This window comes from Pan paniscus, chromosome 2 (assembly GCF_029289425.2).
Source record: "Pan paniscus chromosome 2, NHGRI_mPanPan1-v2.0_pri, whole genome shotgun sequence".
In the NCBI taxonomy this organism is placed as follows: Eukaryota; Metazoa; Chordata; class Mammalia; order Primates; family Hominidae; genus Pan; species Pan paniscus.
The window spans coordinates 49,389,445-49,405,032 of record NC_085926.1 but is presented as its reverse complement, the minus strand read 5'-3'; the positions used below and the strand labels follow the sequence as shown (position 1 = coordinate 49,405,032).

General features: G+C 51.6%; 3 protein-coding genes across 7 annotated transcripts in view; 2 read left to right on the top strand and 1 right to left on the bottom strand.

Moving 5' to 3' along the window:
- The first annotated feature begins 69 nt into the window (after window positions 1-69).
- AMT (aminomethyltransferase) lies at window positions 70-6,077 on the top strand. 3 transcript variants are annotated; one of them, XM_008972268.4, is made up of 9 exons: window positions 70-497; window positions 601-754; window positions 1,286-1,366; window positions 2,516-2,647; window positions 3,070-3,148; window positions 3,453-3,598; window positions 3,707-3,887; window positions 4,881-5,036; window positions 5,137-6,077. In XM_008972268.4, exons 2-9 carry the CDS (start codon window positions 641-643, stop codon window positions 5,313-5,315), a joined length of 1,068 nt encoding a protein of 355 aa, XP_008970516.1. In that variant the 5' UTR covers window positions 70-497; window positions 601-640; the 3' UTR covers window positions 5,316-6,077. The 3 variants fall into 3 exon arrangements, with proteins under 3 accessions (XP_008970516.1, XP_003818906.1, XP_003818907.1); XM_003818858.5 differs by having other exon boundaries at window positions 587-754; XM_003818859.5 differs by lacking the exon at window positions 601-754.
- Window positions 6,078-6,378: 301 nt separating this feature from the next.
- On the bottom strand, window positions 6,379-10,473 carry TCTA (T cell leukemia translocation altered). Its single transcript, XM_003818862.5, has 3 exons — window positions 10,219-10,473; window positions 9,749-9,803; window positions 6,379-8,039 (listed from the first exon to the last, which is right to left on the bottom strand). Exons 1-3 carry the CDS (start codon window positions 10,439-10,441, stop codon window positions 7,997-7,999), a joined length of 321 nt encoding a protein of 106 aa, XP_003818910.1. The 5' UTR covers window positions 10,442-10,473; the 3' UTR covers window positions 6,379-7,996.
- A 302-nt stretch (window positions 10,474-10,775) lies between these two features.
- Window positions 10,776-15,588, top strand: part of RHOA (ras homolog family member A) — a 57,783-nt gene continuing 52,970 nt past the window's right edge. For 2 of the 3 annotated variants that reach the window (XM_063602359.1, XM_063602360.1), the window contains exon 1: window positions 10,776-11,048. The gene's annotated coding sequence lies outside the window, so the exon portion shown is untranslated. The remainder of the gene's footprint in view (window positions 11,049-15,588) is intronic. The other variant, XM_003818369.6, reaches the window with a different exon arrangement.

Genomic DNA, 15,588 nt, shown 5'->3' with positions numbered 1-15,588 from the left:
GCCAGGCTGGCCCACCTTCCCCACCCCCACTTGACCTTACTCTCTTGAGGTCCTAAAGGTATGATTCAGACCTTTCAGCCCTTTCCAGAACTTTGACCCTCTGGAGACAGGGCGGTTCTGCAGGGGGCGGTCTAGCCCCTAGCTTTGTTCTGGGCAGCCCAATCAGCTCTGGATTGCCTGAGCTGCCCTGAAGAGTCAGCCGAAAGAGCCGGAGGCTGCTTCCCTGTGGTTGCGGGTTCCTGCATTCTCTGCTCTAAATCCCAGCCTGCCCTTGGGGCTGCCCACGCCCCCTTCAGATCCTTTGCTCCGGAGAGAGACCTGTCCGAGCAGAGGCCTGGACTACATCTCCCGGCGTGCCTGGCAGTGTGGTGGCCTCTGTGCGCCGTCTGCACTCGTTGCAGGCGACGATGCAGAGGGCTGTAAGTGTGGTGGCCCGTCTGGGCTTTCGCCTGCAGGCAATCCCCCCGGCCTTGTGTCATCCACTTAGTTGCGCACAGGTGGGATAGAGGGTGCTGATCTTGGAGGGTGGGGGAGGGAAGCGGCTGGGGGCTAGGGCCCTGGTGGCACTAAGCCCAGCCGCCCACAGGAGGTGCTCCGCAGGACACCGCTCTATGACTTCCACCTGGCCCACGGCGGGAAAATGGTGGCGTTTGCGGGTTGGAGTCTGCCAGTGCAGTACCGGGACAGTCACACTGACTCGCACCTGCACACACGCCAGCACTGCTCGCTCTTTGACGTGTCTCATATGCTGCAGGTGAGCCAGGGGAGCACACTGGCCACCTGATCAGGCCTTCCTCCCTGTTTACAGTGGTCCACTCCTTGGCTTTGTTTGCTGTAAACTGGATTCCAAGGACAGCCTTCTCAGAAGAGCTAGAGGTCATGGGGTTGTCATGGATAGGTCAATGGCCCCAAGGAAATGAGCTCAGAGGGTCTCATCATCTCATCCTTCTAGCTTGCCCCCATTAAGTGGTGTGCCTTAATGTCCCGGGTTTTCCAGGGCTGACACCCACTCTCATGTATTGGGCTGGATGTTGGTTTGAAAAGGGGTTATTTCAGGAAGGTGCTAGGTCCTGTCCAGTTCCCTGGCAGTCCCCCCACACAGAGTGACTGGGGGAGGTCAGGAAATCAGAAGGTGGTCCTTTGCCACGTGTAGAACCAAAAGACTGGTTAGTCACTTTGGGTGGGCTGGACTGCACTGTGGATGGCAGGGAGGATGCATCCTTGCTTAGTAGCCTTTTGGATTGTAGCTGTTGCAATGGCCTGAGGCTTTCAATCTCTTCCCCAGACCAAGATACTTGGTAGTGACCGGGTGAAGCTGATGGAGAGTCTAGTGGTTGGAGACATTGCAGAGCTAAGACCAAACCAGGTGGGCCCTTTTATTTCTGCTCTATGAGTTTTCTTAGTCATGAGCCAGCAAATGGGCTGAGTCCCTACCTCAGGCTTAGGGGCACAGAGATGAGTCAAACACAGCTTCTCAGGGCTTGCAGTCTTGGACAGAATCCCTGAGTCATTTCCAGAGACACAGACATTTGTAGGGAGGGGAATATCCCAGTCTTACTACATCAGGCTAGGAGGCCAGAAACCAAGGTTAATATGCTGCTCTCTGGCCATCCCTTCTGCTTAACCCCTCTCTATTCAACATGTGGTCCCTGGCCAGGCGACGTGACTCAAACACCTGTAATCCTGGCACTTGGGGAGGCCAAGGCGGGTGGATCACCTGAGGTCAGGAGTTCGAGACCAGCCTGGCCAACATGGCAAAACCTTGTTTCTACTAAAAACACAAAAATTAGCCGGGCGTGGTGGCGCGCGCTTGTAGTCCCAGCTACTCGGGAGGCTGAGGTTGCAGCAAGCTGAGGTTGCACCACTGCACTCTGGCCTGGGCGACAGAGTGAGACTCAGTCTAAAAAGAAAAATAACAACAACAAAGTGTGGTCTCTAAACCAGCATCTTTGGAGCTTGTTAGGAATATAGTCTCAGGCACTGCTGCAGACCTGCTGAATCAGAACCTTCATTTTAACAAGATCCCCAGGTGATTCATGTGACCCCCTCAACCTCAGGCTTTTTGTCCATCCAGTGGGGAGGCTAAGGAAGTTTTTTGGGGGCATTGCTATGGAGTACTTAGGAGAGCCTGGGATCATCAAGATGACCTTTGAAGCTTTTGTCCTGTGGGTTGCCACATGGGCTAAGTCGTCCCAGGTTTGGGTAGGTGAAGCAGCAGGTCCTAGGTGTCATAGATTAAGCGTCAGATGGGACTCTCAGTACAGAGTGGGGAGGGGTGCAGAGGTTGCACCAGATCAGGGAAGCACCCCAAGGTAGGGAGGGGATGAAAACTTACTTGGTGCATGAGGATCAATGACCTTGGACTTGGGCCCAGACTTGTACCTTGCACACCCTGAGTCCTTCACATTAGGGTTCATAACCTTTTGGTAACTAAGTGGGTCCAGGGTTGCGTCTGGCTCACCCTTGGCCTTGCCCTCCTGGACCTGGAAGCCAAAACGCTCCACTTTGGTCCTAGGGGACACTGTCGCTGTTTACCAACGAGGCTGGAGGCATCTTAGATGACTTGATTGTAACCAATACTTCTGAGGGCCACCTGTATGTGGTGTCCAACGCTGGCTGCTGGGAGAAAGATTTGGCCCTCATGCAGGTATACCCCCTCTGTGTTCTAGACACCTTGTCTTCCTTGTTCATAGAGCAGTATCCTTGTTGTCCAAGACAGGGTTGGCACAGACAAGGGACCTGGAAAATGGCTCTTTCAGTGAATGAACAGCTATGAGACTCAAGAGCAGGCCCTCTCTGGAGCATGCCAGGGTTTGGTGGTGGGGGATTACCAGGCATGGGGAGGGGGTCTTGGCCCCTCTGGTGTGAGGTGGCAGAACTGGGCTTGGGTCATCTCTATCACTTAGTAGCTATGTGACCTTGTAAGATGGGAACCAGCCTACTACCTTTTTTTTCCCTCCCTCCTCCTCCTCCTCTCCACTGTCCTACTACTGTCCAGCTCTGCAGCGTCCAGCCCATGGTAGCTGCTCAGTAAGTGGCCCCAGATGCTCTTGTGTTTCTGTCTTTTAGGACAAGGTCAGGGAGCTTCAGAACCAGGGCAGAGATGTGGGCCTGGAGGTGTTGGATAATGCCCTGCTAGCTCTGCAAGGTGAGAGGGCTGGGCTGGGGTTGGAGCCAACCTTTGCCTTCCTGGCTTCATTGACTGCTTAGCACAGAGGCCATACCAAGAAGAATGTGTGGAAGGTGTGATATTTGTGTGCCATAATTTTAAGTTTGGTATCTTGCCCTCCTCCTACCTACCACAAGGCTCCATGGGCTAGGGACAAGGGCATCTTCTCCCACTTGCAGAGTAAGACATGCTCAGGGCTTGTTCTGGTCCCTGAATAAGGCTTTAGTCCAGCTTTGAGGGATGCTGGGACCTGGATACTTGGTCACTGGCTCCCTGGGCCCAGGCCCCACTGCAGCCCAGGTACTACAGGCCGGCGTGGCAGATGACCTGAGGAAACTGCCCTTCATGACCAGTGCTGTGATGGAGGTGTTTGGCGTGTCTGGCTGCCGCGTGACCCGCTGTGGCTACACAGGAGAGGATGGTGTGGAGGTGTGTCAAGAAGTGGTGTGGGGGCAGTACAGGGCACAAGATGCATGTGAGGGGTTGGGGGTATGTGGTACAGGGAGCTTCCCATCTGCCCTCTGGTGTTTCATACAGATCTCGGTGCCGGTAGCGGGGGCAGTTCACCTGGCAACAGCTCTTCTGAAAAACCCAGAGGTGAAGCTGGCAGGGCTGGCAGCCAGGGACAGCCTGCGCCTGGAGGCAGGCCTCTGCCTGTATGGGAATGACATTGATGAACACACTACACCTGTGGAGGGCAGCCTCAGTTGGACACTGGGTGAGCTGGGCCAGCACTAAAGGATAGGGTCCTGGAGGTCGGGGTGACCCTTGATAAGACTAGCCAGCCCATGACTCATCCAAAGGTTATGTAGCCTGAAGCCTTCCTGAGCCTCCCTTCCCTGAAGGTGCCACTGTGGCTTTGCCCATTAGAAACTGCAGATGTTGGCCGGATGCGGTGGCTCACATCTGTAATCCCAGCACTTTGGGAGGCCGAGGCGGGTGGATCACGAGGTCAGGAGATCAAGACCATCCTGGCTAACATGGTGAAACCCCGTCTCTACTAAAAACAAACAAAAAAAAATTAGCTGGGCATTGTGGCGGGCGCCTGTAGTCCCAGCTACTCGGGAGGCTGAGGCAGGAGAATGGCATGAACCTGGGCGGCGGAGTTTGCAGTGAGCCGAGATTGCACCACTGCACCTCCAGCCAGGGCGATAGAGCGAGACCCCATCTCAAAAAAAAAAAAAAAAGAAAGAAACTGAAGATGCTGCCGGGCATGGTGGCTCACACCTGTAATCCCAGCACTTTGGGAGGCCAAGGTGGGTGGATCATGAGGTCAGGAATTTGAGAATAGCCTGGCCAACATGGTGAGACCCTGTCTCTACTGAAAATATAAAAATTAGCCAGGCGTGGTGGCGGGTGCCTGTTATCCCAGCTACTCGGGAGACTGAGGCAGGTAAATCGCTTGAACCTGGGAGGCAGAGTTTGCAGTGAGCTGAGATCGTGCCACTGCACTCTAGGCCTGGGCGACAGAGTGACTCCATCTCAAAAAAAAAAAGAAGAAACTGAAGACGCTCGGCGGTGGGCAGCATGGCCTCCAGGGGATAGGAGGTGGTTGGTTGGCTGACGGCAGTGAGGGGAGGAATAGAGCCTGGAGTAGCCCAAGCAAAGGGGCCTTGATGCTAGATAGTGTGTTACTTGAGGACCTCATAAGGACCTCCTGTGGCCAGGGCTTCTATGGGCTGTGGCTTATGTCTCATGTGTCATTCTCCAGGGAAGCGCCGCCGAGCTGCTATGGACTTCCCTGGAGCCAAGGTCATTGTTCCCCAGCTGAAGGGCAAGGTGCAGCGGAGGCGTGTGGGGTTGATGTGTGAGGGGGCCCCCATGCGGGCACACAGTCCCATCCTGAACATGGAGGGTACCAAGATTGGTAGGTGGACCAGGGAAGCTGGGAAACCCTTGTCTCTTCCCCAGGAGGGTGGGGGCACTGGCAGGGTGGTGCTGATGCGTGGCTTATGCTTGCTTGACAGGTACTGTGACTAGTGGCTGCCCCTCCCCCTCTCTGAAGAAGAATGTGGCGATGGGTTATGTGCCCTGCGAGTACAGTCGTCCTGGGACAATGCTGCTGGTAGAGGTGCGGCGGAAGCAGCAGATGGCTGTAGTCAGCAAGATGCCCTTTGTGCCCACAAACTACTATACCCTCAAGTGAAGCTGGCTCAGGATGGGGCTGTCCCTTCCAGGAGTTTTGCCCCTACAAGGGGTTAGTCAAGAAGCTGAGGCAGAACTCACTGGGGGTGGGCAGTTAAGGTGGAGGCTGATTCTAATTGTCTGGTTGAGGGGCCACACCACCTATTCCCCCCACCTAACTCATGCCATTCCAGCTTCCTTCAGGACCCTGCTTCTGAGTGACGGACCAGCTCACACAATGTCTTGTTTCAGTCCATGATCCCACTGACCTACTCTTGCCTGCTGAAGGGTAATGAGAAGCTTTGGTTCTGCCATCTCTCCCACTCTGCCAGGTGCTGGCTGTGGAGCAAAGGCTCACCTTTGTGGGGAGGATAAAACCTGCCCAACCTACCTCACCATGGTTTTTCACATTGCAAAGGGTAATAACATGGGCAGTGCGGACTTAGGCTACCCCCTCCAGTTTGCTTTCCGTAAATGCAAATTGTCCCTACTGCAAGTCAGGAATGATTGCTGACTCACAGTAGGGCTGCTATGCCTGTGTGTAAACTTGGGGATGGCTGAGGGAACATAGACTCACTCTTCCACATTCCCAAGTTGGTCTAGTGTGCTGCCCAGTAGCAAACCATGGCAGGCTCACCACCTATTCTGAGCTCCAGGGCTGCTGTAGGGCAGGGTGGGCTTCCTCCCAGACTTGCCTTACCCTGGGCTGATCTTTGCCCCTGGTATGCATTAATGGACTCCACTGAATCCTGAAAAAAAAATTAAACTTCCTTCTTACTTGCCAGTCTCTAGCTTCATTGTTCTCTGTTCACAGGGTTCCTGAAATGCCAACCCAATGCCTGCCTTCCTGGCCTCCAAGACAAGCTTGGAATAGGTTCTCCTTGAAAGGGGCCAGTCTATAAAAATGGAGATATTGCCCCTGTTGGGCACCCCATCCCTGCTCCTCCAGGGAGCTGCATCACCTCTCCCCTCCCTGCAAGTTATTGCATCTGGGTCCCAAGGGGCAACAGCTTCCAGGATGTTCCCTCTCTCACTGCCCCTGTGCATGCACACCCTTGTTCTGTCTGAATAACCACAACAACCGATGCACTTCCGTGTTTAATAAGCCACATCCTCAGTTGAGCCTGGGGTGAAATGTGAGATCCTGACTCTGTGCAGTAGTATTAGTGGGTGGGCCAGGGGCTGTGAATAACATCATCCTCAGTACAGCCGCAATTCCAGGGCCCCTCTACCACAAAGATGGCTTAGGCAAAGGCAGCCAGATGGAAGTATGATATCCAACAGGGAGGAAGTAGGCAGGGGTCACTAAAGTGGCTGGTGGCCCAGCAGATGGAAACAGAAGTATGGCCCCGAGGGAAGGAGGCAGGTCCAGGGCTACAGTGCTTTCAGGTACTGGTGTTTCTATAGGGGCATTTGCCACCCACATCTTTGGAAACTCCCCTGGCCTATTGTGACATGGCAGGGCTGCCTGGTTCTTGAAGGTAGAGAAGATGCTAGTGGGGAGGAGCTGAGCCTGTGACGTGCATTTGTACCAGGTCCAGATGGGAAATGATGAGGCTGCAGGCTATGATGGGGCCACTGTGCACTAAATGCTTGGTACCATCCTATGAGAGAACAAGGTACAGACCCACATTCCCATAGGCACTTAAGCAGTGGTGGATAGGAGGCTACCCCAGGGGTTCAGCTGTCCTCCTTCAGGTAATCAGCTTACCCCCAAGAAGGACTGAGAGGAATATGAGTAGGACAGTTGGCAGATGACAATTTCCTTTGCCTGGCTCACGGGAGAAGTCTGGTTGGGCCAGGTATGTGGGTGTTTGGTGCCTCCATCTGGATAGTGCCAGCAGGTACACCACCCTGCCTTATACCTGAATGGCCAGCTAAATAACCATAGAGCTTAAGGTCTGGCTCAGGTCAGGATTCCCTGGCTCCTTGCCAACAAAGCAAAACCAGAGATTCAGAAAACTCAGGGCCTAGGAGAAAACAGACCTGCCTTACAAACCCCAGAGCTGGTCAACCTCAGGCTTCCTCTCAGGAAAAAAAAATTTTTTTTGAGATGGGTCTTGCTCTGTTGCCCAGGCTGGAGTACAACGGCGCAATCTTGGCTCACTGCAACCTCTGCCTCCCAGGTTCAAGCAAATCTCCTGCTTCAGCCTCCTGAGTAGCTGGGATTACTGGTGTGTGCCACCACACCCGGCTAATTTTTGTATTTTTAGTAGAGATGGGGTTTTCACCATGTTGGTCAGGCTGGTCTCGAACTCCTGACCTCGTGATCTGCCTGCCTCAGCCTCCCAAAGTGTTGGGATTACAGGCGTGAGCCACCATGCCTGGCCAACTCAGGAAAAATTTTTATGGGGTCACATCTTGGGGATGGGAAGAGGGACAGGAAAAGAAACCTAAGACAAAAGAACTGATGGTCTTCCCAACCCAGAGGCTCCCTGAGTTATCACCCCTGAGAGAGGAAGAACACAATCTCTCTCCTTAAGGCACCCAGATAAGAGTACAGGCAAACTCTTCACTTGCCCAGTGCCTGGGTGAGGGAGCAGGGTTAAGAGGCAGAAGAGGCCCAGCCCTGTAGGCACTGGGTACTCCCTGCTACCAACTCTGAACCCCCGGCAGTTGTCCCTGAGGTCTGGGGAGTAGCAGAACCCAGTGTAGAAGCCAGCAGACCCAGTGATGCCCTTGGAGACCCTCTGCTGCCTTCCCTTATTCTCTGTGGGTTTTGAGAGGTTCGTTTGCTGCCATTTCCCTGAAAGTGATGGAGAGAGAGAAGAGAGAGTGGTTATTCCATGGGCAGAACAGTTGCTGAAATTGGCTCTCCCGAGCTCCTTCTTGGGGGCTGAGCTAGGCTCAGTAAGGTCACATAACAATCTAGACCTCTCTGCTGATCTCCCACAGCCCACCTTGGGCCCAGCACCTTCTCCCTGCAGACTCATTCTTCTTCCTGGTTCTCCATGTTAGTACAGCATTGCCATCCTTCTCTAGTTTTTTTATTCTTTTTATTTATTATTATTGTTATTACTTTTCTTTTTTTGAGACGGAGTTTCACTCTTGTTGGCCAGGTTGGGGTGCAATGGCAAGATCTCAGCTCACTGCAGCCTCCACCTCCCGGGTTCAAGCAATTTTCCTGCCTCAGCCTCCCAAGTAGCTGGGATTACAGGCGCCCGCCACCACACCCAGCTAATTTTTGTATTTTTAGTGAAGATGGGGTTTCGCCATGTTGGCCAGGCTGGTCTCAAACTCCTGGCCTCAGGTGATCTACCCTCCTCAGTCTCCCAAAGTGCTAGGAACAGGCGTGAGCCACCATGCCCGGCCTGTTATTTTTTTTGAGACAGAGTCTCACTCTGATGCCCAGTCTGGAGTGCAGTGGCGTGATCTGGGCTCACTGCAACCTCTGCCTCCTGGGTTCAAGTGATTCTCATGCCTCAGCCTCCCGAGTAGCTGGGATTACAGGCGTATGCCACCATGCCCAGCTAATTTTTTCTATTTTTAGTAAAGACAGGGTTTCCCTATGTTGGCCAGGCTAGTCTCAAACTCCTGACCTCAAGTGATCCGCCCATCTCAGCCTCCCAAAGTGCTGGGATTACAGGCATGAGCCATGGGGCCTGGCCTCTTCTCTAAGACAGAAACCTGGGCAGTGGCAGCCTTTCTAACCTCTAGCCCTAACTCTTGGACCCCTTTATCTACTTGCCATGAAGTAGGCATTTATAAAGGCAAATTAGATCAGACCACAGCCTTGCTGAGTTAGTCTTTCAATGGCTCCCAGGGTCCAACAAGCTCTCACATTCAAGCTCCAGCATCACAGTCTTACCTATTCTAATATGTCACCCGTATTCTTCCCTCTTAGCCTTGCTCAATCCATTCCCTTTGCTTGGTACACTTTGTCACCCTGTGGCATTTGATCTCAGCTTAGGTGTCTTTCTTGGGAGAAGCCTTTCCTGACCACCCTTGCCCCATGCACTGCTGCCCTCCCCTAATAAATCCCTGGCTCCCCATGAGCAGGGCCCGGGTTGTCTTTGTTCTCTGGGCCTCGTGTGGCCCCTATCACGTGATAGGGGCCCAGAGATTATCTGAATGAATGCCCTGATTAGTGAACGCATGTTTTGCAGAAGAGGAGGCTGACCCTGATGAGGTCAATGTGCTCAGGACAGAGATTACTGCCTTCCCAACTGAGGGGATTGTGCGGAGTGGAATCCAACAAACCTGTCATTTCATCTCTCTGAAATTATGACAATACCACCACCTATCCTACAGGCTGCTGAACAGCATGATGATGGACTGTCCAGACCTTGGTGTCACCCTAACTTGAAGCCTGAGCTCTACGTGCAGACTTGAAGCTTGCTGCAAAGGCCATTAAGCTGGTGGGCTTATAGCCTGAGAACTCCCCTCTCTGTCACCAGCACAGGAGTGTCCTTGGAATGCCAAGCATGGGGTTGCGGTATGGACAGATTTACTCACCACGAAGGGAAATGCGTGGAGCCATCAGGCGTGGATCCATTCTGACCACCCAGACCTGGAGGCAGAAACACATCCAGAGCTGCAGAAGGCTGGGGTGGGAATCTGAGCAGGCATCAGCCCAGGTCAGGTTACAGACCACTGGTATTGTTTGGTGAAGTCTGGTGAGGGTCCTAAGGGACTAATGGTATTGCCAGGTGAGAGTTCTGAGGAACAGATACAATGTGATGGGTGGACTGGTGGGGATTCTGGCGTAAAATGGTATGGTGGCACGAGTCAGGGCACAACGTTAAGTTCTCCCATCCAAGTACCTGGCTTAGCTTCCGAGGTCAGATGCGTTCAGGGTGGTAAGGCCGTGAACCAATGTTAAGTTCTGATGAGCCTCTTGCAGGATAGTGGGGAACCCAATGGTACAGTAGGGAGAGGGTGGGGGCGGGGGCGGCCAGCCCACAGAGGTTCGTAGGAAGCCTCACCTGGACGGTGATACAACCCGGTCACTGTATTCCCGTAGAACCCCCACGCCAGCTGGATGCCCAGGAGACTTAACACCAACCACAGCAGCAGCAGCTTGAAGAGGGTCACGCGCATGTCCTGCGCCTCCCACTCCCGCAAGAACTCGCTGCCTAGCGCGCCCAGCGCGCCCAGCACCGTGGCCGGCAGAGCCTGCAAGGCCTGCCCAGACCAGGACTCCGCCATGACTGGCCCTCGCCCCACCCGGGGTACTGTCACCGTAGTCCCCACCACGCACGCGTGTGGTCTTCCGGGACCAGGCCCGTTAGTGCGCACGCGTAAACCCAGCCAGGGTGGGGCCTACTTCGCGTGCGTGAAGAGTTGGCAGTTCGGGGAGGAGTATTAAAACCGCGCACGCGCACCTAACCCCACCCCGCTTGCTTAAGGAATGAGTGACTCCGGGAGTACAAAATAGCAACCAGGTCTTTTATAGCCCCGGAGTTCCCGTGATGCCCCACGCGGCTGCAATGATTGGTTAAGGGTTTTGCTTTTAGGGCGTGGACGGGCTCCTGAGCAATAGTGGATGAGCTGTGAGTGCGCGCGCGTGCGCGGGGCCGCGACCTGTGCCGGCTCGAGCCCGCTGGGCACTCGGGGGCGCGCACGTCGTTCCCCGCCCTCCCGCCGCCGCCCGCCCTCGCTCTCTCGCGCTACCCTCCCGCCGCCCGCGGTCCTCCGTCGGTTCTCTCGTTAGTCCACGGTCTGGTCTTCAGCTACCCGCCTTCGTCTCCGAGTTTGCGACTCGCGGACCGGCGTCCCCGGCGCGAAGAGGCTGGACTCGGATTCGTTGCCTGAGGTGAGCGGAAGGGTTCCCTCCAGGCGCCGCGGGGCCCCAGGCCCGCCCGCCCGCCCGGTACTCTTCCGGCCGGCAGGCCGCCGCCCCGCCGCGGCGGCACCCCACCGGCTGCTAGTGGCCGAGCCGCCCCTGGCCCCTGACCCTTGACCTGACTCCCAGCCCGGGCCCCGCGCCCCGCGCCCCAAGCGGCGACCCCGCCCGCGCAGTCCCCGGAAGCGCGCCCGGTAGTCTCCTGTGCCCCTTCCCCCGCCCGGCCGGGCCTGGTGGAGCCCAGACTGCCCGCCTGCCCGCCCTCGGTCCCCGGAGCTTCCTCTCCCAGCAGCGCCGGGCAGGGCGGGGGCTTTGGGCTGGGCCCCGCGACCGCGCAGTGTAGCCGGCCGCTGAAAGCGCGCGTGGCTGTCGGAGTTGAAATGGGAAAGAAACTCTTTACAACTCCATTTTGCTTTTCACGTTTAACGAGAAACGAGAATCACTGTTTTATATTGATTCAAGTCCAGTTACACTTTGGGTAGGTTTTCTTTTAATGCAGACTTGTTGGAGACTGTGTAAGTAAGTAAAAGATTGTATTGAACGCTTAGGGGTATGATCTACGGCCATACCACCCCGAACGCGCCCGAACTCGTCTGAAAGCTTTGGGGTCTGTATTGAGTGGAAAAGGGGTATTTTCCATTTGGAAAAAAAAAAAACAACACACAAAACTGTAAATGATTTAAGCGATGTTGCATGAAAATAGATGCAATGTTGCTTAGTCGAAGTCGCTGTATTGATTAGGAATGATCTAAACATCTGTACCTTAGTTACTGATTGGATCTACAGTTACGGGTCGTCTTCATTGAATAGCGCTATTCGCATCCAAGTTGATTTGTTCACAAACCTTGTTTAGTAGTTTACGGTGGAAAATTGGAATCCTTTTTACCTCCAAGTTCGTTCCACTTGTGTTTTTTAATAGTTCTGATTTTAAATTTTTACCTCTGTTGTTGACTTGTTTGGTTCTTTTTGTCTTGAAGAAAGTCTTAAACGTTTCTTGCAGGTGTGTAAGTAGATATTTCACTCTGCCTTTCTGAAGGAGAAAAATTGAAAAACCAAAAAACTTCCATAATTTAAAATGTTGTATGTGGAGAGAATTTTTCAACCACTTAGTATCACCCAGATGTGTAATGTGTACCATGCGGATGATTGTCACCTTAGATGTGGCTAGATTGGCGGAGATACTGTTTTGAGCATTTGGCACAAGTGACATTGGACTGAAAAACTAGTTTTTAATTGTAAAGAATGACTTATTGAAGGATCTCTGGATAACTTGTCTTAATTGGTTCCATCTACTTTTGTGGAGCACTGATGGCTCTTGGGGACATTAAATATATAAGGTGCACCTTGGTTTGAGTTAAAGTCTAGTGCTAGATTTATCCTCTCTGTTCTCATAAAAATCTGTGTTGGAGGGAAGAAGAGAGTAGGAATACTGTGTAGTTCTTGAGTTTTAGATCTAAGAGGAATCTTTCAGGACTGGTTGTCCAACCCCATTTGCAGATGAGCAAACTGAGTCCCAGAGACTTAAGTAAATTTCCCAAGGTTACCTATCTAGTCAGGAGCAGACCAGAACTGTCTGCTCTGTTAAGGTATTTTCCATTTACTCCTAAGCAGTTGGCCTCCAGAGTCAGCTAAAATTCAGGACTTCCAGCTTATTCCATTGTTTCTTCTTTTAAACCTTGTTGATGGTGAATAATTTGGGAGAAACTGTTCATTTGCCAAAAAATTTCGGTTCATTAGCTTACACAGCACTCTCCCCTTGTTAACTGGATGGTCCTGCCTTCAATTGAGGGAGATAGATGAATGTACGAGGGTCCCTGGTTGGCCTAATCATGGCTTTAAGTGTTTGGATTTTTTTTAAGGGACCAACTTCTAGAGCAAGGCCTACACTTTACTGCTTCAAAACCAAGATATTTAGGTCAGGCTAAGATATTTTTAGTTGACTGTGGGCACTTTTGACTGTTGATTTGGGGTACTGCGTGTATCAAGTAAACAATTCCCTGTGCACATGCATGTGGTGGTGGTGGAGTATTTTCGTAGTCTTGATTTCTATCCATTTGTCAGTTAACTGCTTTTTAAAAGTTTATTCTGGTCATATGGGGGTGTAAGTTATTAGGAGAGTAAAAACAGGTAGCTCTTCAAGTGTTTCTTGTCCATGGGGGTGGAGTCCATGCAGTGACTGGAGAAGGTGCTAGTTTGTGTCTTTTTAATTGTCTTAGAGAGCTGAGAGATATATGTTAACTCTGAGAAGAAAGACTGATCAGCTTCTAAGAGAGCTAATTTGAAGCTGCTGGCCTTCTGTAGACAGCACCTTGGGTTTAATTGCATTGTGGTTACTAGTGATTATGATAAATAGTACATAGTCACTGGATTTTAAAATTGGCCATATAGTTGTAGTTTTATATTTATTTTTATTTTTGAAATGGAGTCTCACTCTGTTGCCCAGGCTGGAGTGCAGTGGCGCGATCTCAGCTCACTGCACCGTCTGCCTCCTGGGTTCAAGTGATTCTCCTGCCTCAGCCCCTGGAGTAGCTGGGACTACAGGCACCCACCACCATTCCTGGCTAATTTTTGTATTTTTAGTAGAGACGGGGTTTCACCGTGTTGGCCAGGCTGGTCTTGAACTCCTGACCTCAGGTGATCCGCCTGCCTTGGCCTCCCAAAGTGCTGGGATTACAAGGGTGAGCCACCACGCCCACCCATATTTGTAGTTTTAAAAGGATCCTGGCAGGGCGAGGTGGTTCATGCCTGTAATCCCAGCACTTTGGGAGGCCGAGGCGGGCGGATCACGAGGTCTGGAGACCATCCTGGCTAACACGGTGAAACCCCGTCTCTACTAAAAATACAAAAAAAATTATACGGGTGTGGTGGCGGGCACCTGTAGTCCCAGCTGCTCTGGAGGCTGAGGCAGGAGAATGGCGTGAACCCGAGAGGCGGAGCTTGCCGTGAGCTGAGATCGCGCCACTGTGCTCCAGCCTGGGCAACAGAGCGAGACTCCGTCTCAAAAAAAAAAAAAAAAAAAAAAAGGATCTTAAGTATTTTGTTTGACTCTGCCATTTAGTTTATTCCTTTGTTTACCTGGCCAATGGAACTGTTTGCTTGTAACTACACATTAATATAACTAAATTTTGAACTTAATGTTACATGCCTTGCTATACTTGGGGCTCTTTGGGGACATGCTCATTTGTGGGATTAAAATTTCCAAGACGGTTTGAAGTTTGTAATTACTATAAAATCCCTCATCTTTAATCTGTGGAGCTGTAGTATTAAGTGAAGGCCTTGGTATGTTCATAATTACGATAGTCATGTGACTGAAAATCAGGCACTGAAGCTGCTCGTTCTGGGTGTTGGTCTCAGTTTATTGATGCTTCGTCCAAATACATTTTTATAGCTAATAATAAAGAAAAACATCAAATACCCTTGCTAAATTGCAATCAGTATGCAGTTTATGCCAAACTTAGCTTGATTTCATTTTTTTAAGAGGATGAGTATGTATATTTAAGCATATGTGTGTGTATATATGTATATATACTTGTATATACATGTGTATACGTATATATGTGTACATATACGTATATATGTATATATGTGTGTACATATACGTGTGTGTGTGTGTGTATATATATATATTTTCTCTTTTGAGACTGAGTCTCACTCTGTCGTCCGGGCCGGAGTGCAGTAGTGCCATCTCGGCTCACTGCAACCGCCGCCTCCTAGTTAAGTGATTCTTGTGCCTCGGCCTCTGGAGTAGTTGGGAGTACCAGCATGCGCCACTGTGCTCAGCTAATTTTTGTATTTTTAGTAGAGACGGGGTTTCACCATGTTGGCCAGGCTGATCTTGAACTCTTGACCTCAGGTGATCTGCCCCCCTTGGCCTCTGAAAGTGTTGAGATTGCAGGTGAGAGCCACTACGTCTGGCCATATTTAAGCATATTTATGATAGTATCTTAAATTTAAGTGAAGGGAAAGAGGAAAACATACACAGCCAATGAAGTAAGTTTGAAGTGGAGTGAAAGGAAAAGTTGGAGGTCAAAAGAGATTAGAGAGGTGGGCAGGGGCCAAATCATATAGGGCCTTTAGGACATGGGAAATTCTTTGGATTTGTTCTGAGATTAGAAGTCATTTAGATATTCTTTAGAAAGGGAATGACATGATCTGATATTAAAAAAAAAACTAGAATCACTGTGAGTAGGAGTAGATCTAATTCCATTCTGACTAAATAGTAAACTAATATGATAATTTGGACAAATATAAAAAGGAATTCCTGGCTGGGAGCAGTGGCTGATGCCTGTAATCCCAGCACTTTGGGAGGCCGAGGCAGGTGGATCACTTGAGGTCAGGAGTTTGAGACCAGCCTGGCCACATGGTGAAACCCTGTCTCTACTAAAAATACAAAACATTAGCTGGGCGTGGCAGCAGGCGCCTATAATCCCGGCTATTCAGGAGGCTGAGATAGGAGAATCACCTTAACCTGGGAGGCGGAGGTTGCTGTGAGCAGAGATCCAGCCATTGC